Source organism: Periplaneta americana, chromosome 2, assembly GCF_040183065.1.
Source record: "Periplaneta americana isolate PAMFEO1 chromosome 2, P.americana_PAMFEO1_priV1, whole genome shotgun sequence".
Lineage (NCBI taxonomy): Eukaryota > Metazoa > Arthropoda > Insecta > Blattodea > Blattidae > Periplaneta > Periplaneta americana.
The window spans coordinates 24820827-24845514 of NC_091118.1; the positions used below are offsets into that span (position 1 = coordinate 24820827).

Below are 24688 nucleotides of genomic sequence, written 5' to 3' on the forward strand. Positions count from 1 at the left end.
TTTTTAAAACAATTATTTATTACAAAATTTCCTTCTGTCACATCAAAACAAGAAAAAAAAAATATAACATCCTTTGCAAGAAGTTTTGTCTACTAGTACACTACTTCCATTATCACAAATAATTTCGTTGAATTTTTACGAAGATTTCACTTTTCAATGTCAAGTGTTCAATTAAAAATTTTTACAGCATGTATTTCAGTATTGAAGACTTTCTGAAAAGACGAGCGCTTCAAGGCACCTTGGAGGCATGTGCGCTGTAGGAAACTTTACCGCTGCTGTCGACAGCGGCACTAGACGAAGACTGGACGCCCTTGCCAGTGGAAGTGCCGCTGCCACCCACACCAGTAGAGCCGTCGTCAGACGAGCCAATCCTCGACAAGAGGATGTTTTCTCCGTATCTGTAGGAGACATAAGAAAATAAAGTGTTAAAACACGCATCAAATAGTTTACAGCAGTAATTATTAAACTTTATTTTATTTTATTGGGTTATTGGTAATTTCCTAGAAGACGGGCAAAATCCAACATGGCTGACGAAAACTACCAAAACGTTCTGCCAACTATGAAGTTCAAATGTCACCAGACATCACAAAATCAAAGATGGAAAATCAAACATATATTCATATTTTTAAAGAAGAACAAGCCCTTCAAAAAATTAAAATATGTTTAATTTTTCATCTTTGATTTTTATGGTGTTTGGTGGGATTCGAACTTCATAGTTGGTAGTACTTTTCTGGCAGTTTTCGTCCGCACTTTACCCCCACAAATCACTAAAACATAAAACAAAACATAATAATTTATCATCTTATCAAATAAAATTCAATTCTCATCGACGTCTTCAACGACAACCTCTTCACTTCCAGTATAAATGACACCGGCTTTAAGGCATTCTAAACTTAAACCATGCAGGCAACAAAGAACTAAACCAACACTTTGTCGTACAGTCAACTTTGCATAAATATACCACGTGTTTACACTAAATGAAATTCTCTTCGAACACTTATTACATCTTAACTTCTACAGAAAATTCAGTAAATAATTCCTTTAAACCACAGAAAAACAGTTTTCTTCTCAACATTCAACACAATCCTTCTTCACCAGCGAAAGAACTAAACCAAAATCGACACAAAATTTAATAGATAAATTTCATAACACGGCTTCCTTCCTTTCCCTCTTACTTCAAAATTCCAACCTTGTGCACATAAAATAAATTATTGGCACTGAAAAGTGGCTTTTCGTAAGCATGATGATGCCCATTCGACAAATGCAGACAAATCTACAATGTAACACCACTCACCTCAAACAACAGAGAACAACAGGACAACGTCATTATCCATGAAAAATTAATGAAAATTCTAGAATAAATGATAACTATAACCAATCAAATCGAAAGAAAATCACAAAAATCAGAAAATGAGAAACTTTCAATAGCTTTAGCCATCAGACACAACATAACACCACTCACGTCAAACAACCAAGAACAACTGATAACGTCATTATCCATTCAAAATTAACGAAAATTCTAGAACAAATGACAACTATAACCAATAAAATTAAAAGAAAATCACGGCGACACCTAGTACAAAAACCTAGAACTAACATGTAAAAGTCACTAAAAGATCACTAACATTTAATTCTGAAATAAAGAAGTTGGTAATACTTACTATATTCAACCAAGTGCCCGTTTTCTATGAAATTACCGGGTTATTTTACGACGTTGTATCAACATCTGAGGTTATTTAGCGTCTGAATAAATGAAGGTGATAATGCCAGTGAAATGAATCCGGGGTCCAGCACCGAAAGTTACCCAGCATTTGCTCGTATTGGGTTGAGGGAAAACCCCGGAAAAAACCTCAACCAGGTAGTTTAACTTGCCCCGACCGGGATTCGAACCCGGGCCACCTGGTTTCGCGGCCAGACGCGCTGACCGTTACTCCACAGGTGTCGACTCTTAAACTGTGGTCCGCGGACCGCTAGGTGTTCTATTGAATTTTAAAACAAAAATTTGATTTGTTATTTCTTTATGAAGAATATAACAAAGTACTGTACCTTGCAATCCCAGTAATAACGTACCGGTATCTTAATTTTCATAAAAATGTTGTAATTATAATTTATTTACTATTAACAAAGATAATATTTGAAAAATTTGTAAATTAAACTTTAGTTTGTGATAATTTGTAAAGTGAAAAATAAATAATACAGAATGAACCGGAAGTAATGCCATTAATTTCAGGGTGTTATTCTTTGAGATATTTCAAACAAAAAATTTAATACAATTTTGCTTCCTTTCCGAGATAAAATTTGTTTTATATGAAACATTATCATTGAACTAAAGATCTAACAGTTGAAATGTTGAACTAAATGTCAAATTGGTGTTCGAACGATTGAATTGAAGCTCGGACGCATAGGCGGAGATATGGGGAGGAGCATGGAGGGGCAGTGCCCCCCCATACTTGTCTGAACTTTTTTTTTTTTCTGTCAATGTTAGGAAGTATTGAATTAACAATTTTTTCTTGCTTTTGTTTATGATTAAGTTTCTGTGCTTAAATTGACGAATTAATGTCTTCAGTTCATATGTCTGGACTATAATATTTATTTTAAATTTCTGAATGTATAAGAATTTCTATACCTCATTTGAGGAATGGAAGCACTGTAATGTTTCTTTTGTAACAGCCTGTACTCATGTGTTAGAAGTCTGCAGGTGTTCAGGCCGGCACTTGGAGAAATATGAATAACATACTGCACAACAATGCAGAAAAAAGAAAAGTGATCCTGGTATAATGTGTAAACTTAAAGACGAGATTAAATAAAATAATTAGAGTTTACATTTCATATATCTTCAGGAAGGTAAGCTTCATATAAAAAGTTTCTGTTAGCACTGATGATACCACGTTCAAGCTATAACGGGGGGAGGAGGTAAATGATGTCCCCCATAATTCCGTTATATGGGGATTCTATGGTTTTGCTTTGTCCCCCAAGGAAACGGTTCACTCTCCTCCTAATGCTTTTCGGACTATGTAATTAATGGACGAACGATTGAATTAATCTTACTGAAGTAGTGACTGGTTTGGTCTGGATTTTTCTCCAGGTTTTCCCCACCCGTGGGACTGATGCCGTGTGGTCTATGGCGAGTCCTCTGCCTCACTTCACTTGACCCACGTTTGGTCTGATTACCTGATTGGGTTTTTTCCGAGGTTTTCCCCAGCCATAAGGTAAATTCCAGATAATCTGTTAGCGAATCCTCGGCCTCATCTCATCTCACTACATCTCGCCAAAAAATTGCAAAAATAGAAATTGAAATTGTAAAAAAAATTGTAAAAATTGTAATTGTAATCTTCTAAAATTGTGACTTGTTCCACATCTGCAAGCTTCATTGCTGTAAGATCTATGGAATACAATAAATGAAATAAAATTTAAAAAAATTGAAGAATTAACTATTCAGTTGATGATCGAACAATTGGATTAACGATGAACGATTGGATTAATGAATTAACAATTGAATTGATGAACTAATGATTGAATTAGTGAAATGACGATTCCATTAATGAACTAACGGTTTAATTAATTATATAACGATTGAATTAATGATAGAACGATCTAAAAGTTGAATTAATGATGTAACAATTGAATTAGCGATTGAATTAATTGATGAACTAATTGTTGAATTAATGAAATAGCTGCTAAATTAATGACCTAACAATTGAATTAATAAGGAAACGATAGAATCAATGAACTAAATAAAGGGTGAATTTAATAAATTTTGATTTGAAAATTGAATTAATTATCGAACGATTGATTTAATTAATATTGAATTACTGAACTAACGATTGAATTAATGAATCAAAGTTTGAATTAATGAACTAATAACTAAACTAAAGACCTAATGATGAATGTATTAATTAAGTAACCGTTGAATTTATTAACTAACGATTGCATTAGTGAACTTGAACATTGTATTAATAAACAAACATCATAATTATATTCTGTACCAATGGTAGTTTCGAACTGAGGATATAGTCTGCCTTTCACAGGATTAAGCAACATTTTAAGTATCATATTTAACATTATGATCATAATCATGGATGGGCAACGCGCCTCACTTGAGAAATAATGCCTCACTGACCTTCACAGAGCTTATCGCTCTGAGTGACATCACCTTCACAGTCCCCGTCCCTCCCTCACGCAGATCCTAGGCGTGGGCAGGTTCTATATCAGTTTCATAAGCAATACCAGTGGTGGCATATTGGCATTATCAAAGCAGTGTGTACTCGTTAGAAAACGATTATTTCATAAGAAATTGGAGGAAGAGTTTTTTTTGCTGTTTAGAAGGGGAGAACAGACTATGTATGTTATGCTCGAAAATCCTATTAGGCATTAATAAATTTAGTATACAACGACATTATTCCTTATGTCATAAAGAACATGCTGAATTAGAAGGTAAGACAAATTAAATGTTATTTTTCGTGCTATTCCGAAGAAAATTTATGATCTTAACATTTGCATAGTATACTAAATACGACATTATACCTTAAACACGCTGCATTAAAAGGTACGAGGAATTAAATGTTGTGTGTACGTATTATTTCCAAAAGAAATTTATAAAAAAAATATATCAAATGTGCGTAGAAAACGAAATATGATTTTCTGAAATTATTTTAGGTCGAGAACGTGCAAATCTATTAAGGAATCTTGATAAACGCTAGAATATTCAAGAAAATAAACGTAGACAACGTGATGGAATATTATTGGCTAGTTACAAAATTTCTCACCTGTGATTTGAATCAATTCAGTGATGGAGAAATAGTAAAGAGGTTTATGATTAAAGCTGCCGAATTAATTTTGGAAATTGAATAAAAGTTTTCGAGAGTCCCACGTTAACCAAGCGCTTTCCTAATAATTCGCCACTGACCGCCTTAGCGATTACGATAAGGTGACGCAGGTCACAGCAGTTTATATTTCCCATCCTACTCTGCAGTCTCCTCTCCTAGTAAACAAACTATTTCAAATCGAGTGCCTCACGTAACCGAAAATTGTGCCCATGTATGATCATAATACTGGTACGCCTAATCATCATGTAATTCCTCAGTCCCACATTACACATACGTGTTCAGGTTTGACTGGTCTGCATTGTGATAGCCTTGACCGAGGAAGCAAACGTGTCTGCCACAATTAAATTGTTTATTGTGCAGGGAAACAAGATAAAAACGAAGTGGACTCCGTGATGTCATAGGGCGCCTCATTAGGACTTTGTTAATAATTAGCAATGACTGGTGAATTGCGGTGTGTCAGAGTCTTCTTTAGGTGCCAAGGACAGCAACTTGTTAGCGCGGAACGAGATTATGATTAGCAATAAACAAAAGACGGTCAACACGGAACTACATTCTTCTGCGCGAGACGTCTGGTGCTTCTGATTCCTGGAGACACGTTCCCTTGCAGTGGAAATCTGTAGCCCGTGTACAAGAGTGATTCTACGATTAGGGGACGTTTTCAACTTCGTAAAAAATTATTTTTGAAGTTGGAAAAACAAATACGAAAACATTTTTTTCGATACTGAGTCATATTTTGATGATATATAGGGTGACACACTATAATCGATTTCTTGCGAACAGCAGTGTACACATGGTTCGATTTTTTCCCGTACATAATTAAATTTTTATGTTATATACGAAAAAAAATCGAACCCTGTCTACACTGCTGTCCGCATAAAATTGATTCGAATAAATGCCCATCTCGAGAAACTCTCGTACCGTGTGAACGGGTCCTTAGGCTACAGTCCTTTGTCCTTTGCTATGCCGGCAGAGATATTTAGTTACTTTTATATACAGGTAGTTTTAGGTAACAAATTGATATTTTATTCCCTTCATAACACGATAAGAGGAATTAAATGAAATCTGGAACAAATTTATGTTTTATTTGTTTATGTATAAATCAGTAAGTGATAGAGTTAATTAATAAACGAAAGCAATAAAGAATAAATGAAGAAGTGGAAGAATAGACAAAAGAGTGAAAAAATGAGCTAGAGTAAAATAATAGGCGAAAGAGTGAAAAAATTAATGAAAGAGTAAAAGGATGAAGGAAAGTGTGAAAAAATGAGCTAAAAGTGAAATAATAGGTGAAAGGGTGAAAGGATGGACGAAAGAATGAGCTAAAGAGCGACAGAACGGGTGAAAGAATGTACGAAATAATGAGCGAAATAGTGATAGACTGACCTAAAGAGTGCTAGCATGAGCGAAAGAGTGAAAGAATGAGCTGAGGAGTGAAATAATAGGCGAAAGAGTGAAAGAATGAGCTGAGGAGTGAAATAATAGGCGAAAGAGTGAAAGAATGAGCTGAGGAGTGAAATAATAGGCGAAAGAGTGAAAGAATGAGCTAACGATTAAATGAATGAACGAAGGAGTGAACTGATTAATAATTTATTGAATGATTAAATAAGAAGGGAACGAATGTACGATCAGTTAAAGATTGAATGATTGATTGAATGAATGAATGGATGAATAATGAATAAATGAACGTATAAAGAAATGAATATACGAAAGATTGAGAGAATAGAAGTCTAAATGAAAAAATGAATGAATAAATAAATGAACAATTGAATGAATTATTGAATCTTATCCTATAGGCCTATCCAAGTGAATAAGTGAGTAGTTGTGCATACGTTGATATGGAATGTAATTTAATAGCTACATGTTGTTACTTCGTCCTCACAAAGGACTTCGACTTGGTTAGACTTTCCGATGGTCGAACCCGGGACGGATGCTTACACTTAGACTTGCTTTGGCCCATTGTGCATATTACATATGATTGTCCGAGTCCGACAATTTGACTGAGTGGCATTCGTAAATCCGACGCCGACAGGTAAGCCATCCTGCCTCAGCCCTGAGAGAGCTAGGTCCCACTCTCAGGCCAGTACCTAATAAGCCCCAGGGCTCGGAGGCTCATTTGAGGGCTTACGAAGCTGACTGAACAGCGTGTGTGTGTTAGGGGGGCGGAACTTTTGCCACATGGTAATTTAATCCGGGATGCACTGAAGGTACTTGTAAGATACAAGCTCAGGAAAAACCCTGATAGTAATAAAAAAGGACTTAGAGACCAAACGTTAACGTCTGGCTGAAGCATCTTCTCATCCAATACCTGTAATGACCGGTTGGCATCCTCTTCCTTGATTCGGTATTCATAACAAAAGCTTGACGTAATGAATAAAGAGCTGAAGACGGTCATTATGCAATTTACTCTTTCGCGATTCGTGTGGACCAAGGTCAAACAAGATTACGCTCCTCAAGATGAGTCTAATGTGATTAAATTAGGCGATTACGAACTCGTCCTCACACTTTTTTTTTTACGTTTTGTAACAAAAAGTTTTTATTTTTTCTGTTACGAAAAGGGAATAACTCAACAATTCGATAACAAGTCAGCCAGTCGGCTGAGGCGCTTGTCTGCCGATCCGAGGTTGCACTCTGGGACGGGTTCGATTCCCGCTTGGTTTTCCCCAACCGTAGAGCGAATATCAGGCGACCTATGGCGAATCCTCGGCCTCATCTCGCTATCACCAAATCTATCGAGCTAAATAACCGAATAGTTGATACAGCGTCATTAAATAACCAACTTAAAAAAAAAGGAAATCACACTTAGTTAGATGGCGTCTTTTTTTTTAGTTGTATCTTCTGCGCATCTCTTAAAATTTGAATTCCTTATTACGTTACGAAATAGGCCTGTGAGCCCCCATTGTTTAAGAATAAATTTCACTCAGTAGTTCCTGACAAACTACGAGGAGAGAGGGCTTGCTTGTATCAAAATTTCAGAAGTAAGCCTAATATGTAAATTTTGTAGTGAATGTTGATGGCTGGAGAGGAATACGTAGTATGCTGTATGATGAAACCGATTTAGGCGTACACCACAACTGGCACGTAATTCATTCCAACACTAGGGTTGCCAACGCTAGGGGACGGAAATTCAGAGTAAAGTAGAAATAAAAACTTAAATGACATTTCAATGCAATTACACTTTCATTTTGAAGCTCAATTATAAACAATTAGAATCGGGCTTACTAACTTTATATTTATATTTATATTTATATTTTTATATTTATATTTATATTTATATTTTGTTGAACGCTGGAATAGGTGATATAATAGTCTTACACAATTAAGAAGTAAAGAATTGATATAGGCCTACATGTCACTAGACTCGCTACATTAACATTGTAGTGTAAAGAATATTTAGTGCTTCCTTTTCTTTTACTTAATAGTTCTTTGTTTGTGGATAATGAATGAAGAAGTCCCTTACAGGATATATCTATTATTATTATTATTATTATTATTATTATTATTATTATTATTATTTTATTTATTGGGTTATTTTACGACGCTGTATCAACATCTAGGTAATTTAACGTCTGAATGATATGAAGGTGATAATGCCGGGTAACTTGCCCCGACCGGGATTCGAACCCGGGCCACCTGGTTTCTCGGCCAGACGCGCTGACCGTTACTCTACAGGAGTGGACTATAGGATGTATTCAAATTCGTCTTTACTAAGAGTTCTGATTTCACAAGTTGTTGCTTCAACGGGTTCCTCTCGTCAGTGCAGAGATATATAATTTTGAAATAAAATTCGTTCCAAACGAACATTGCTAATTGAAGGGTTCAGAGCCATAGTGGGCCAAGCGCCATTTATTAAAAACGGAGAAAGCAAGGGTTAAAGTTAAGTGAATACCATAGTTTAATGAAGATTGACATATAATTTAATTTGAATGTGTATACTTTATAATACTTGCTATATGTTTCCATTGAATTATGGTGATAACTTCATTTTAACCCTTATTTCCTACGGTTTTAGTAAATGACTCTTGGCCCACTATGGTTCTGAACCCTCCAATTATTGGAAGAGTGCCTCTATGTGTGCGTACAGCTTTTTTTCTTTAAGTTAGGCACATTACATGTCTTCAAAACAATGTCCCAGCGTTCTTGTGGTGTTGGTACGTCTTTCAGTCTCGGAATCAACATGAAATTCCAGAATATAAAATTACAATCAACATATTTCCAGACATTAAGCGTCCTGAAAAAATTCTTTCCTGCATAGGGAACTAATTTCCTGACAATCCGGAAAGATTCCGTACGGTTGACAACCCTATCCATCACAGGTGCACAAAAACTCTGTTTGGGCTCAAATAGTCAGAGATGTCCCATGTCCCTCTCAAAAAGCACCCCTACACTTTCATCGTGTCTTTCCCGGACAAATGAATCGTCCTACTGACTTCTTTCTTAATCTCGAGGTCAAGAAAGTGCACTGCACCTCCTTCCGTCGCCTTCGTATTAGTGGCCAGTAAAACTGACACTAGAAATTGATGTAATCTCAAACCACCTGAAAGTGCTACCGCGCAAATTTGTCTGGATATTATGTAGACTTACCCGCCACCTCCATGACCGCCGTGTCCGTGACCGTGACCACCACCACCGGCACCGGCGCCGCTCTGACTGGACGCTGAGCTCTGGGACGAACTGCCACTTCCACTTCCTCCACGACCGCCGCCTCCTCCATGAGCACTGCTGCCACTAGAGCTTCCAGAGGTTGAGTGACTTCCACTTCCTCCTGCACCACCGCCTCCACGTCCACCTCCACCTCCGCCGCTCCCACCGCCTCCGTATCCGCCGCCGCCTTGTCCACCGCCTCCAAAACCACCTCCGCCTTGTCCACCACCTCCAAATCCACCTCCGCCTTGTCCACCGCCTCCAAATCCACCTCCGCCATGTCCGCCGCCTTGTCCACCTCCTTGACCGCCTCCAAAGCCACCGCCTTGTCCACCTCCTTGTCCGCCTCCAAAGCCACCGCCTCCAGAGCCACCGCCTCCAAGTGCACCACCTCCGCCATGAGCGCCGCCGCCTGCACCTCCGCCGCCATATCCACCACTACCACCTCCTCCGAGTCCACCGCCGCCGAATCCGCCTCCTCCAGCATTTCCGCCTCCAAATCCACCACTACCACCTGCTCCTCCTCCGTGTCCACCACCGCCGAGTCCACCTCCTCCAGCATTTCCACCTCCAAATCCACCACTACCACCTGCTCCTCCTCCGTGTCCACCACCGCCGAGTCCACCTCCAGCACTTCCGCCTCCAAATCCACCACTGCCACCTCCTCCTGCTCCGTGTCCACCGCCGCCGAATCCGCCTCCTCCAGCATTTCCGCCTCCAAATCCACCACTACCACCTGCTCCTCCTTCGTGTCCACCACCGCCGAGTCCACCTCCAGCACTTCCGCCTCCAAATCCACCACTGCCACCTCCTCCTGCTCCGTGTCCACCGCCGCCGAATCCACCTCCTCCGGCATTTCCGCCTCCAAATCCGCCTCCTCCAGCATTTCCGCCTCCAAACCCTCCACTGCCTCCTCCTCCTTGGCCGCCTCCTCCATATCCACCACCACCGGCACCTCCTCCGGCACCTCCGCTTCCAAATCCACCACCAGTACCGCCTCCATGTCCGCGGCCGCCACCTCCTCCGTGTCCACCTCCTGCACCTCCTCCGAGTCCGCCTCCTCCAAATCCACCTCCTCCAAATCCACCTCCTCCAGATCCACCGCCTCCAAATCCACCTCCTCCAGAACCACCGCCTCCAAATCCACCGCTACCGCCTCCTCCATGTCCCCGGCCTCCGCCTCCAAGACCGCCACCTCCAAGGCCGCCTCCAAATCCGCCGTCTCCAAAGCCGCCTCCGAACGAGCCGCTGCTGGATGAGGAGCTACTCTGACTGTAGCTGCTGCTGCCGCTACCGCCGCCTGAGGAGCCGCTGCTGCTCTGGCTGTGGCTGTTGCTTCCGCTTTTACCTCCACCTCCGCCGCTGGAAGAGCCGCTCTGGCTGCTAGAGCCGGAGTGGCTGCCGCCTCCGCCGCCTCCGAACAAGATGGCGTCGCCACCGCTCCCGGAGGAGCTGCTGGCCTGGCTGGACGAGTGCGAGCCTGAACCTGAACCTGCCTTGCCGGGACTGCGGCGGAAGCGGCTCTCCTTGCCGATGACGCCCACCTCCACCTTGCCCAGCTTGCCCAGCTTGGCGGACTTCGCCAGGAAGAACTCCAGGTCGTCCAGCTTGGACACTAGGATCACAGGGGCCAGCTGTCGTGCTGGAGGACTCGTGTACTCCGGAGACGGCACGGCATCGTTGTCGTCGGCGTAAAGTTCGGACCGGGTTTGAGACTCAGGCGGGGGCAATTCTTCCGCGTAGGGCTCGGAGTCTAGCACTGGTTGCGGCGCGTAGTCCGTACCAGGAACTGAAAATTACACCACAAACTGAGTTCAGAGTTTACCCTGCAAATAGTAAACAGTGATTTGAAAAACCACACACGTCCTTAGCTATGAGTTTTGAGAAGACTGCAGAAAACTGTCCGCAACTTACAAATATTGGATGTACGTTATCTCTTTAAGGGTGAACTTTTTATATAAATGGCAATATTTCTAAATACAAGTATTTTAAAGAAACTTTTAATTAGATTTGAGAACGCAACGGTTTCCTAAAGTTCCTGGGTATGTGTTGTTTCTTAAGTAGTAGGCCTACCCGAAATTATTTCTGTAAAAGAATTATAAGAAAGTCCAGGATAACAGAGAGGGTTTGGAATTGAACGGGTTACATCAGCTACTTGTCTATGCGGATGACGTGAATATGTTAGGAGAAAATCCACAAACGATTAGGGAAAATACGGGAATTTTACTGGAAGCAAGTAAAGAGAGAGGTTTGGAAGTAAATCCCGAAAAGACAAAGTATATGATTATGTCTCGTGATGAGAATATTGTACGAAATGGAAATATAAAAATTGGAAATTTATTTTTTGAAGAGGTGGAGAAGTTAAAATATCTTGGAGCAACAGTGACAAATATAAATGATACTCGGGAGGAAATTAAAACACAGAATAAATATGGGAAATGCCTGTTATTATTCGGTTGAGAAGCTTTTATCATCCAGTCTGCTGTCAAAAAATCTGAAAGTTAGAATTTGTAAAACAGTTATATTATCGGTTGTTCTTTATGGTTGTGAAACTTGGACTCTCACTTTGAGAGAGGAACATAGGTTAAGAGAGTATGAGAATAAGGTTCTTAGGAAAATATTTGGGGCTAAGAGGGATGAAGTTACAGGAGAATGGAGAAAGTTACACAACACAGAACTGCACGCATTGTATTCTTCACCTGACATAATTAGGAACATTAAATCCAGACGTTTGAGATGGGCAGGGCATGTAGCACGTATGGGCGAATCCAGAAATGCATATAGAGTGTTAGTTGGGAGGCCGGAGGGAAAAAGACTTTTAGGGAGGCCGAGACGTAGATGGGAAGATAATATTAAAATGGATTTGAGGGAAGTGGGATATGATGGTAGAGATTGGATTAATCTTGCTCAGGATAGGGACCAATAGCGGGCTTATGTGAGGGCGGCAATGAACCTCCGGATTCCTTAAAAGCCATTAAGTAAGTAAGTAAAAAAAAAATAACAATTTGTATGTATTTTGTAGTTAATGAAAGCTATTTAAGTATAAATTTAGCAGGGACACGTCATAATGTCCACCGCTGAGGAGTAGTGGTTAGCACGTCTGGTCATGAAACGAGAGGGCCCGGGTTTAAATCCTGGTTGGGACAAGTTACCTGGTTGAGGTTTTTCCGGAATTTTCTCTTAAGCAACTGAAGCACAAATGCTGGCTAACGTTCGGCGTTGGACCTTGGACTCATTTCGCCATCATTAATTCACATATCATCATCATCACCATCATCATCATCATCCATACAATAGCTCAGGTTAAGTTCACGGTGCGGCGTCCTGTACTTGTACAAGAGCGTGGTCGTTCGGCTACCCAATCATTCACAGAATAGGAGTGGTAAGCACAATAAGCCCCAGGCTGCAGTGTAAGTCTTCGAGTCCCTCCTCCGTCCAAGAGAGAGAGAGAGAGAGGGGGATCACTTAATGTATGTTGTCCTTCATATTACAAAATTAAAATAAACATTCTAAAATGTATTAAAGTGAAAAAAGTGATACCTTATTGAAGTCCAAGATTACAACTCCACATTTTTGTTATGACTACACCAGAAAAATAAAATCTTTTAAATTCATCCTCTTCAAGGAAATACTATCACGACATCATCACTTAAAACAAGGTGGACATGTCAAAAATACAATAAACCCGTTTTGGCTAAAAATGTACTTGTGCGGTTTTCTCAAATAACCAATCGAATTGCTTCCTCATCGATAACATTGGCTGAAGGTAATTTCGTGTTGAAATATGTGTGAACACATAAGTAGCACATTGTACTCTAGTAATTCCGACATTAAATAAGCCTATGTGTAAACAATAAAGCATTCGTCTCTAAATAATTCCCCGCTTAAAAATGCATAATACATCGGTAGCGTTCAAATCCAAGTAATCTGGTATTTAGATCTGTTACATGGCATTGGTTTCAAGAGAAGTTTCTGATATGCAGTCAATTTATGAAGAGCAATGAAAATAAAAGAACATCTACAAGGCTTTATCGGTCAACGCTATTTGTGATGTCAGATAGTACGTGTGTATGTATATATATGTATGTATGTATGTATGTATGTATGTATGTATGTATTGAAATTTGCAACTAGGAAAACGTTGGGTTTGATAATTTTGAATTATTATTGTTAATATAATTTTAAATATGCAACTAGGAAAACGTTGGGTTTGATAATTTTGAATTATTATTGTTAATATAATTTAAAAATATGCAACTAGGAAAACGTTGGGTTTGATAATTTTGAATTATTATTGTTAATATAATTTTAAAATATTCAACTAGGAAAACGTTGGGTTTGATAATTTTGAATTATTATTGTTAATATAATTTAAAAATATGCAACTAGGAAATCGTTGGGTTTGATAATTTTTAATTATGATTGTGAATGTAATGTAAAAATTTGCAACTAGAAAAACGTTGGGTTTGTTAATTTTGAATTATTGTTGTTAATATAATTTTAAAATATGCAACTAGGAAAACGTTGGGTTTGATAATTTTGAATTATTATTGTTAATATAATTTTAAAATATGCAACTAGGAAAACGTTGGGTTTGATAATTTTGAATTATTATTGTTAATATAATTTTAAAATATGCAACTAGGAACACGTTGGGTTTCATAATTTTGAATTATTATTGTTAATTTAATTTTAAAATATGCAACTAGGAAAACGTTGGATTTGATAATTTTGAATTATTATTGTTAATATAATTTTAAAATATGCAACTAGGAACACGTTGGGTTTGATAATTTTGAATTATTATTGTTAATATAATTTAAAAATATGCAATTAGGAAAACGTTGGGTTTGATAATTTTGAATTATTATTGTTAATTTAATTTAAAAATATGCAACTAGGAAAACGTTGGATTTGATAATTTTGAATTATTATTGTTAATTTAATTTTGAAATATGCAACTAGGAAAACGTTGGATTTGATAATTTTGAATTATTATTGTTAATATAATTTAAAAATATGCAAATAGGAACACGTTGGGTTTGATAATTTTGAATTAGTGCTTATATAATTGGTAAATTTGTCACTATGAAAATGTAGGGCGTGATGATGTTGAAATTTCTTTATTGTTACTTTGATCTATCTGTATACTGCTATATTATCATTTGTTTATCTTTATTGTTAATGGGGGCCTAATTGGAAAATTGTAACTAGGAAAACGTAGGTTGTGATAATTTTGAATTATTATTGCTTATGTAATTGAAAATTTTGGTAACTAGGAAAACGTAGAATGTGATAATTTTGAACTATTATTGCTAATGTAATTGAAAATTTTGGTAATTAGGAAAACGTTGGGTTTGATAATTTTGAATTATTATTGCTTATGTAGTTGAAAATTTTGGTAACTAGGAAAACGTAGAATTTGATAATTTTGAATTATTATTGCTTATGTAGTTGAACATTTTGGTAACTAGGGAAACGTATAATTTGATAATTCTGAATTATTATTGCTTATGTAATTGAAAATTTTGGTAACTAGGAAAACGTAGAATTTGATAATTTTGAATTATTATTGCTTATGTAGTTGAACATTTTGGTAACTAGGGAAACGTATAATTTGATAATTCTGAATTATTATTGCTTATGTAATTGAAAATTTTGGTAACTAGGAAAACGTAGAATTTGATAATTTTGAATTATTATTGGTAATGTAATTGAAAATTTTTGTAACTAGGAAAACGTAGAATTTGATAATTTTGAATTATTATTGCTAATGTAATTGAAAATTTTTGTAACTAGGAAAACGTATAATTTGATAATTTTGAATTATTATTGCTTATGTAATTGAAAATTTTGGTAACTAGGAAAACGTAGAATTTGATAATTTTGAATTATTATTGCTTATGTAGTTGAACATTTTGGTAACTAGGGAAACGTATAATTTGATAATTCTGAATTATTATTGCTTATGTAATTGAAAATTTTGGTAACTAGGAAAACGTAGAATTTGATAATTTTGAATTATTATTGGTAATGTAATTGAAAATTTTTGTAACTAGGAAAACGTAGAATTTGATAATTTTGAACTATTATTGCTAATGTAATTGAAAATTTTTATAACTAGGAAAACGTAGAATTTGATAATTTTGAATTATTATTGCTAATGTAATTGAAAATTTTGGCAACTACGAAAGCATAGGGTTTGATAATTTTCAATTATTATTGCTTATATAACTGGTAAATTTGTAAGTAGGAAGGTGTAAGGTTTCATAATTTGGAATGGTAATTAGGGGAGAGTTGGGTAGTATCGGACATCGGGTAATATCGGACAGTGAGTTTCTTTCATCTACCACACGATGATAGTACCTGATTGACATGGTTACGTTTCTGTGATGTCGCATAGCGAAACGTAACCATGTCATTCAGGTACTACCATATGGTGGTAGATGAAAGAAACGCACTGTCCGATACTACCCGATGTCCGATACTACCCGACTCTCCCCTAACTATGATTTTGTTCTCCTTGTACATATTATCACATAAATATTTTTATTGATTATGCAATTGGTAAATTTGTAAGTATGGAAATGTAATAATCCAGAAATAACAAAACATGTAATGTTGCAATTTATGTAATGGGACATGTTGATTTTGTATAAAAATAAAATTAAAAATGTGTGTATATATGTACGTGTGTGAGTATGCGTATTTACTATAGGCCCTTTGCTTTTAATTTGATGTTGTTCCTGAAATTAGGTCACGGTTAGTCAAGATTGACCTCTGCCGAGAGTTTATTATTAAATTTCAAGGGAATCTCACAATTTGAATAAGTCGTTCAGTGTGATAGGAAGGCCATGAGCAGATCGTGTGCTCATCAATACCCTCTCAATGCCAATGCGATTAATGTGTAATTAGGAAGAAGCAGTGACTTGCAAATTGCTTTCAGTTGTGCAGTTTTGCATTCACGAATCTGCAATCTGCCTTTGTTAAATTAGTGATTCTTCTTGTCTTTAAAATGTATTCACGCTGTTTGTTTGTGCATGAGTCAGGATCTCTCAAGTCCTTGATAAGCTGCAAGTAACGTTTTCGTCATGCTCTTTCTTTGGCTCCGGCACTAGTTGCCCCCGCCGGTGATTTTCATCTTCATGCTGAACTCTCGTATCCGTTCCGATCCCATTGTTTGGCTGTCGTTTCTCCATTGTGCTCCTATCTTCCCACATTTCTTCTTCTACTGAGAGCATAATTGAACATTTTCTTGTGTGTGGTCCAGTGATTTATATGTTATCTTCTATAAATTATCTCAAGATTTTCCACTCCAAGTTCTTCCCTAAAACGCTTTCAGTATCACTTAATGCCCTGTACGTTACTCAAAAGATTTCTACTTAAAGGCTCATTCACAATGAAAATTACACATAACCGTAACATAAACACAGAATATATATTTTATATATATTTTGATGTACCGAAGTACATATGATATTTCCATGCAGATATTCTGCGTCATCATATGATGAAAGAGTGATGGAACGGAGAAAAATTCTCTCCGGCGCCGGGATTTGAACCCGGGTTTTCAGCTCTACGTGCTGATGCTTTATCCACTAAGCCGTTCCATCACTCTTTCATCATATGATGACGCAGAATATCTGCATGGAAATATCATATGTACTTCGGTACATCAAAATATATATGATATGCGTAATAAATCACTTTGTGATTTAAGACGGTGCCCATACCGTCGGATCCCGGCCAACCAGTCACTCAATCGAGTGCACCTAAACACATGTATGGACTTCGGTCCTGCGTTCATAGACATCTATGACGTAGTGCAGAGGGCGGCCACTAGAGGGAACCCAAGAAATGGAGCTTAATCTGAGACGATTCTAAACGGCGTCGGGGTTGTATCCGGCGTGGCTTAGTGGATAAAGCATCAGCACGTAGAGCTGAAAACCCGGGTTCAAATCCCGGCGCCGGAGAGAATTTTTCTCCGTTCCATCACTCTTTCATCATAAGCACAGAAGTTTGCGGTCAGGTTACCAAATGGGATCATTCACAATGATTCACATAAACACTGACATTGCCGTTAGACGTTAACATGAAAGTTTGCGAACTCCAAACTTTCATGCTTATGATTACGTGATTTGTAAACAGTACAGTACACCATCGTACAGCGCTGAAGTATTCGACAGAATATGAGGAAGTGGCGTCGTTGTTAGGTTTCCATGGTTACCAAGTATTTTATTTTATTTTATTGGGTTATTTTACGACGCTGTATCAACATCTAGGTTATTTAGCGTCTGAATGAAATGAAGGTGATAATGCCGGTGAAATGAGTCCAGGGTTCAGCACCGAAAGTTACCCAGCATTTGCTCGTATTGGGTTGAGGGAAACCCCCGGAAAAAACCTCAACCAGGTAACTTGCCCCGACCGGGATTCGAACCCGGTCCACCAGGTTTCGCGGCCAGACGCACTGGCCGTTACTCCACAGGTGTGGACCCCAAGTATCTTTGCGGTTATGTTTATGTCCCCATCATGAATGATGTGATTTTACCGTAACGTTTACATTCTTAAGTTAACGCTTACGTTATGTTTAATTTTCATTGTGAATGGGCCTTAATACTTTGAAGTGAAACTTCTTTAGCAAAGGTACGAATCAAGCCCTGTGAAACAAAATTCTTTGGTGGACGTTTTAGTAGGATTTTGCATGCATGTTGCTACGGGATTATGTACGTTATGTTATGGCGTAAATAAAATTGATTTTTTTTTTTTTACGTTTTCCACAAACTTATACTATTAATGCTCACAGTGGAGTTGAAACTAGGCAGTGTGTCTTATGAGTATTGTTATACGGATCGATTTATATAGAACTAACACATTTCTTTCTTTCTTTCTTTCTTAATTCATTTAAAAACGAATGAAGCTAGCTACAATTTGTTATACCTCAAATGTAGAGTATCTTTGGGAGATTACTAACCTCTATAGCAAATGTTGAAAATTCTTTATTTATTCGGTTGGAAATTCACTTAATAACCAGTTTTTAATGTCAAATTAAGCAGGAGTTTTGATTCCCTGTCGCGAGATGCGAGATGCAGAGGAAAAAAACGTTGAATATTTCCAAAAAATTTGACTGCTGTAAGCTGTACCTAACCCCTTAATACGAAGAGAAAGTATATTACATGCCCTGCATTAGTTACTTGTCTCATCATAGACCCATACCCTCCATTTGTAAACAGAAAAATAAATAAAACACTTCTTTAGTTTCATTTCGGTATATGCTAGGCTATACCTGATACAGCGAAGAATTTTTCATTCTTCTTTTGTTGCTGTCTTTTCTAATAATAAATCTGCCTGGTACAATAAAATTCGTACCAAAACATTCAAGTGTCAGCATGTTTCCATGGTGACTTACTCCGCAAAGGCTTCGTCGTGTGGATCAGTAGCAGTGACATAATCTTTGTTGTGTTTCTACTCCGTTAAGTTTACATCTATATGACTTGACACTCCGCGGCATCGTTGACTGTCGACACGAAAATAAAAATGTCGCTCGTCACTTCGTATTTACTAACAAGCACAGATATTAGTCACGGGGATGGGCGTGAGAGATCCTTTCGACATTTCGTAACTCGGGACACACGTAAATTTCAGTAGCAGAACGACGAAAATTCTCTTGGGATATCGCTTATTTTTACCACTAATGAACTTCAATTATTTATTCTGTCTACAGACTTTCGCTATAACATATTAGGTTGCTGACACACGAGATGTAGATAATGTTGCAACACTTTCCAGCACGTATTGTCTTCAGTGCCAGGTTCTAAACAATATCAAAACTCTTACCATTGTGTTCACATAATCACATTTCTATTGTTATTGTTATGTATTATTATTATTATTATTATTATTATTATTATTATTATTATTATTCATCCAGTCTGCTGTCAAAAAATCTGAAAGTTAGAATTTATAAAACAGTTACATTACCGGTTGTTCTTTATGGTTGTGAAACTTGGACTCTCACTTTGAGAGAGGAACATGGGTTAAGGGTATTTGAGAATAAGGTGCTTAGGAAAATATTTTGGGCTAAGAGGGATGAAGTTACAGGAGAATGGAGAAAGTTACACAACACAGAACTGCACGCATTGTATTCTTCACCTGACATAATTAGGAACATAAAATCTAGACGTTTGAGATGGACAGGGCATGTAGCACGTATGGGCGAATCCAGAAGTGCATATAGAATGTTAGTTGGGAGGCCGGAGGGAAAAAGACCTTTGGGGAGGCCGAGACTTAGATGGGAGGATAATATTAAAATGGATTTGAGGGAGGTGGGATATGATGATAGAGACTGGATTAATCTTGCTCAGGATAGGGACCAATGGCGGGCTTATGTGAGGGCGGCAATGAACCTGTGGGTTCTTTAAAAGCCAGTAAGTATTATTATTATTATTATTATTATTATTATTATTATTATTATTATTATTGCATAACCTTTATATACTTGTTATTTCAGTTGGTTGTAACTTTCATGTATACTATCGGCAGATTTAACGAAGGAAGTGAGTGTGTAAAAAGTTATGCCCGATTTTGAATGCAAGAATATATATATATATATATATATATATATATATTTGATGTCAACGTTTACATCCCTGTAATGTGGACCTCACAATTTTGTATCCGGTGCCACAATTACATTCATTGCAGATATACCTTTTGTAGACGCTCTTATAATTTGACTTTCGACCCCATTTAAATTGATTAGTATTCCCACATTTAAAACCTAACAACTTAATTTAGATAATTTAAAATTGACATTTTTACCACTCCGTTCTTGATTTTTAGTTCACTTATATCAACACACACTGTTTCTAATAATCTTGTTACTAAACATACTACACCAATGTCCAATATGTTCGTTATTATGTCTGTTTCTTGTGTACATTTCATTTTTATATCTCACTAATTTTCTACATATTAAACTTCGCTATCCTAGCTAGCCTCCTCCACCATACTCCTCACCTATTTTCATTATCTCTATCGTTTTACTTAACTTCCTATTACACTCGTCTAATTCATTCAAAATCGACACTTTTATCACTCCGCTCTTGATTTTCAATTCACTTAGACTATATCGAACACACACTGTTTCTAATAATACTGCCCACACCTGTGGAGTAACAGTTAGCGCGTCTGGCCGCGAAACAGGTGGCCCAGGTTCGATTCCCGGTGGGGACAAGTTACCTGGTTGAGGTTTTTTTCCGGGGGTTTTTCTCAACCCAATATGAGCAAATGCTGGGTAACTTTCTGTGTTGGACCCCATACTCATTTCAGCGGCATTATCACCATCTCATTCAGACGCTAAATAACCTAAGTTGTTGATAAAGCGTCGTAAAATAACCAACTAAAATAAAATCTAATAATACTTGTTACTAAAACATATTACACCATTGTCCAATATGTTCGTTATTATGAATTATTATATATATATATATATATATATATATATATATATATATATGTATTTATTTATTTTCTTATTTACATATTTATTAATTTATTTATACATCCATTTCTATCTACTTATTTATTTATTTACTTATTTATTTATTTATTTATTTATTTATTTATTTATTTATTTATTTATCCTATTCATTTTTATTTGTTTATTTATTGCTCATTAATCTTGTCTGGACATGGTGGATTTGATGTATTCCAGTTGAAATCCGTCATTCCTATATCAAATACAAATATAGGCCTAACATATAGTTTCGCATGTATTATGAACTACTTCTTAATTTAAACAATTCTACTAATAACACTTTAGTACTATTTAATAGCCTACTGTAATTCTAACATAACATACTATACTATACAACACAATACGAGTGCAATAATTATAATAAAACGATTCTCAAGATATCTGTATTTTAGAAAATATCATTATTTGACCCTCCGTAACAAAATTTCGTACAACAGTCTACTTGCTGAATTTAATTTAATGTCTCTTGGAAGTCGTAGATTACTTGCTGAGCAACTTTTATCGTATAAAATATTCAACGGTCTACTGGATAATAGCGAAATATTATCACAAACCCAGATTAATGCTACAACATCACATTTATTTATTTTTATTTTAGTTGGTTATTTAACGACGCTGTATCAACGACTTGGTTATTTAGCGTCGATGGGATCGGTGATAGCGGGATGGTATTTGGCGAGATGAGGCCGAGGATTCGCCATAGATTACCTGGCATTCACATTATGTGTTGGGGAAAACCTCGGAGAAAACCCAACCAGGTAATCAGCCCAATCTGGGATCGAACCCGCGCCCGAACGCAACTTCAGACCGGCAGGCAAGCGCCTTAACCGACTGAGCCACGCCGGTGGCTTCATCACATTTAAGAAATCGTCAATTGTTATATTATAAAAAACCAAACACTTCAGCACATAAAAATTCACCAGTGTTAAAAATGTGTTCAAATTTCAATGAAATATGTAAAACATGGGATCTAGATTTCAGCATTTCTTACGTGAAATAAAAACAGTTTCTTATTAATATACTGAAGGTAGTTGATTTTAAATAGTATTGCTATCTATTTGTTACTCTGTAATTTGCCATTTACAGCTACATTTTACATCTTTTGGTTATGATATCTATACTTATCTATTTTTCATTTATTTTTATTTTGTATTTTTCATTTATATCTATATCTGTGTCTTTTATTTAGGTAGTATCTATTTGTCTGTTTTTTTTCTCTTTTCATTAATATTTACACTTGTATCTTGCATTTTTATCTGTTTTATCTCTTTTTTCATGTTATCTACAATTTTATGTTTTAAGCAAATATTTGTACTGTCTATTGTAATTGGGGCTTTGCCTTGTTATAGACATAAATAAATAAATAAATAAATAATAATAATAATAATAATAATAATAATAATAATAACTGAATCACACGATAAGAGTAATGAGCGGAAATGATAAATATGTTTAATTCACCGCCTGCTGGAACGCATCCATGCATCCTTATACTGCCTGCTCATTCAATGGTCAGATATGTAACATGACCTATGTATTATGCCTATAGGCCTAACCACAAGCGACTTCACTGACTGTTAGGAACTGTCATCTAGCAACAATTTTTTTTTCTATTCAAAGAGTTGCTCAGTTACAAAAGCTGTTATGTGACGGAATTAAAAACAGTTTCCAAGTTAAAATTGCAAATTAACTACTAGTAGGACATTTTATGGAACTTGTAAGGTCAAGTTATTAATTTTGTTAAAAAAACTGACAAAAACCGTAGTATATTTGGTGCTACCACCTACTATTTTAGCGAAAGGATTGTTACATTCCTCTTATGAGAAAGCAGTACAAACAGTTATCGCATGTGTTCAAGCAGGCGGTGGTTTAATTTTATGTGCAGGTTAACATAATTTTTCACGAAGTTCAGCATTTCAAAAGTGTCCTGAAATTTGAATAACCCTGTATAATTTTCCTATCGATTTAGAAATTTAATAACACTGAAAGTACTAAATTTAAAAAAATAGCTCTGATTTGTTAAACTTCGAAATTAAAGTTGCCATAGCAATAGAAGTGAAACAATTGAATAGAAATAAATTGCTAATCCTCAATTCATTTATAATGAAGTGATGTGATTAATTTCATGTAAACATAATTTTTCATAACGTTTCTGAAATGTTAAAATGTTCCTGAAATTTTGAATAATTCTATATATTGTAGTTTATTTTATGAAACCTCCTATGCGACAGTACAGAATATATTTTTTCCAGGAGAAATAAAAAACTAATTAAATATCAATTGAACTACACACGAATATTAGATAATTTGGTAGAAAACGTTGGTGAATATAATGATATCGAGGATCAGTGTAGACCTATTGATGTTTAATTAATTTTTTCTTCCTCCTGAAAAATTATGCTCTATATTGTCTCATAGGAGGTTTCATAAAATCAAAGAAGACGTTTTCCTATGAATTTAATAAAGCCAGAATAATTTTTTCAGGAAATAAACTTGCGAAAATACTCGGTGTCATAAATAAACATAACTTAAATAGCTTTCATTTGTTACACTTCGGAACTGAAGTTGCCATAACAGTGAAACAGTTGAATGCAAATATAATGATGTTAAACAGCAGTCATATTTTAATGAAACAATGGTGTGTTTAATTTTATGTACACAAAATTTAAGTGATTTCAAAAGTTTCCTGTAATTTGAATAACCCTGTGTATTATTTTCTACCGTGTAAGGAATTCAATAAACCGGCCAAAAAATAATTTAGAGAAATGAGTTTTTTACGTAACAATCCACACAAGAAAAACTTAGCAATCTGGATTTTTTGCAATTCAAAACTAACGTTGCCGCGTCAATTTAATTTAAAAAATTGAAAACAAATATCGTGAAGTTAACCTTACACTTTTGTAAATCAAACTACAGTATATTTTTCGTTTTTAAGTATGTTATATATCTCTAGAGATATAATAAAACGCGCAGAATTGTTTCAAGTATATATAAATATAAATTTAATTAATGAAAATGAATTTAAGTTAAATTTGTTAAAGATAAATATTCATACGATAAATGAAACGAAACTATTAAAATATACTTCGTCTTCAAGACATTATAAATCAGATTGTGTATTGTTTAATGCTACTTCTTGTCATGATTAAGAGAAAAAAATGAAGTCGATAAATAACAAAATAAGAACTTACTTAAGTATTGAGAATTGTCAGACTCCTGTGCCAAACACGCCACTAGTGGCAAGACGCAGAACCACAGCGCGGTTGTTGCCATGGTTACCTGTGCCACAATGAGTTGACAGAGGCTGCACACTGACTTATATATGTCGGCCGGAATACTAATGAGTGATGCAAAAGCAAGGTAACAAAACAACAACGAGTAGAGAGGGATGCCCACCCGGCAGGGCGCTCGCTCGCATACGTGGATTCCAGGAAAATACTGTACTGTGCACGATTCAGTGGCGGACTGGAAATTTAATTAGACTTCTTTATTGACAGCATTCCTATGCCGGTCGCAGCCTGATCACGTCATATCGTATCTGTTGCAATTGTCGACAATTATAGACCAATTAAATACTACCATTTTTATTATGTCCCCTTCTCCTCATACTTCAAGTGAATTTTCTACTTATTTGTTCTTTCTTCGGCCTAATCGTGGCTCACTTAGCTGTCTCTTCGCATCATGGTTT

At 36.5% G+C, this 24688-nt stretch overlaps 1 protein-coding gene across 18 annotated transcripts; it reads right to left on the reverse strand.

Annotated features, from left to right (window-relative positions):
- LOC138716314 (uncharacterized) lies at nt 1–24350 on the reverse strand. 18 transcript variants are annotated; one of them, XM_069849408.1, is made up of 5 exons: nt 24192–24350; nt 10339–11253; nt 10075–10089; nt 9405–10014; nt 1–398 (listed from the first exon to the last, which is right to left on the reverse strand). In XM_069849408.1, exons 1-5 carry the CDS (start codon nt 24271–24273, stop codon nt 230–232), a joined length of 1791 nt encoding a protein of 596 aa, XP_069705509.1. In that variant the 5' UTR covers nt 24274–24350; the 3' UTR covers nt 1–229. The 18 variants fall into 18 exon arrangements, with proteins under 18 accessions (XP_069705509.1, XP_069705456.1, XP_069705410.1 ...); XM_069849355.1 differs by adding an exon at nt 10237–10308 and having other exon boundaries at nt 9405–10164; XM_069849309.1 differs by having other exon boundaries at nt 9405–10536; nt 10582–11253.
- Nucleotides 24351–24688: the final 338 nt, after the last annotated feature.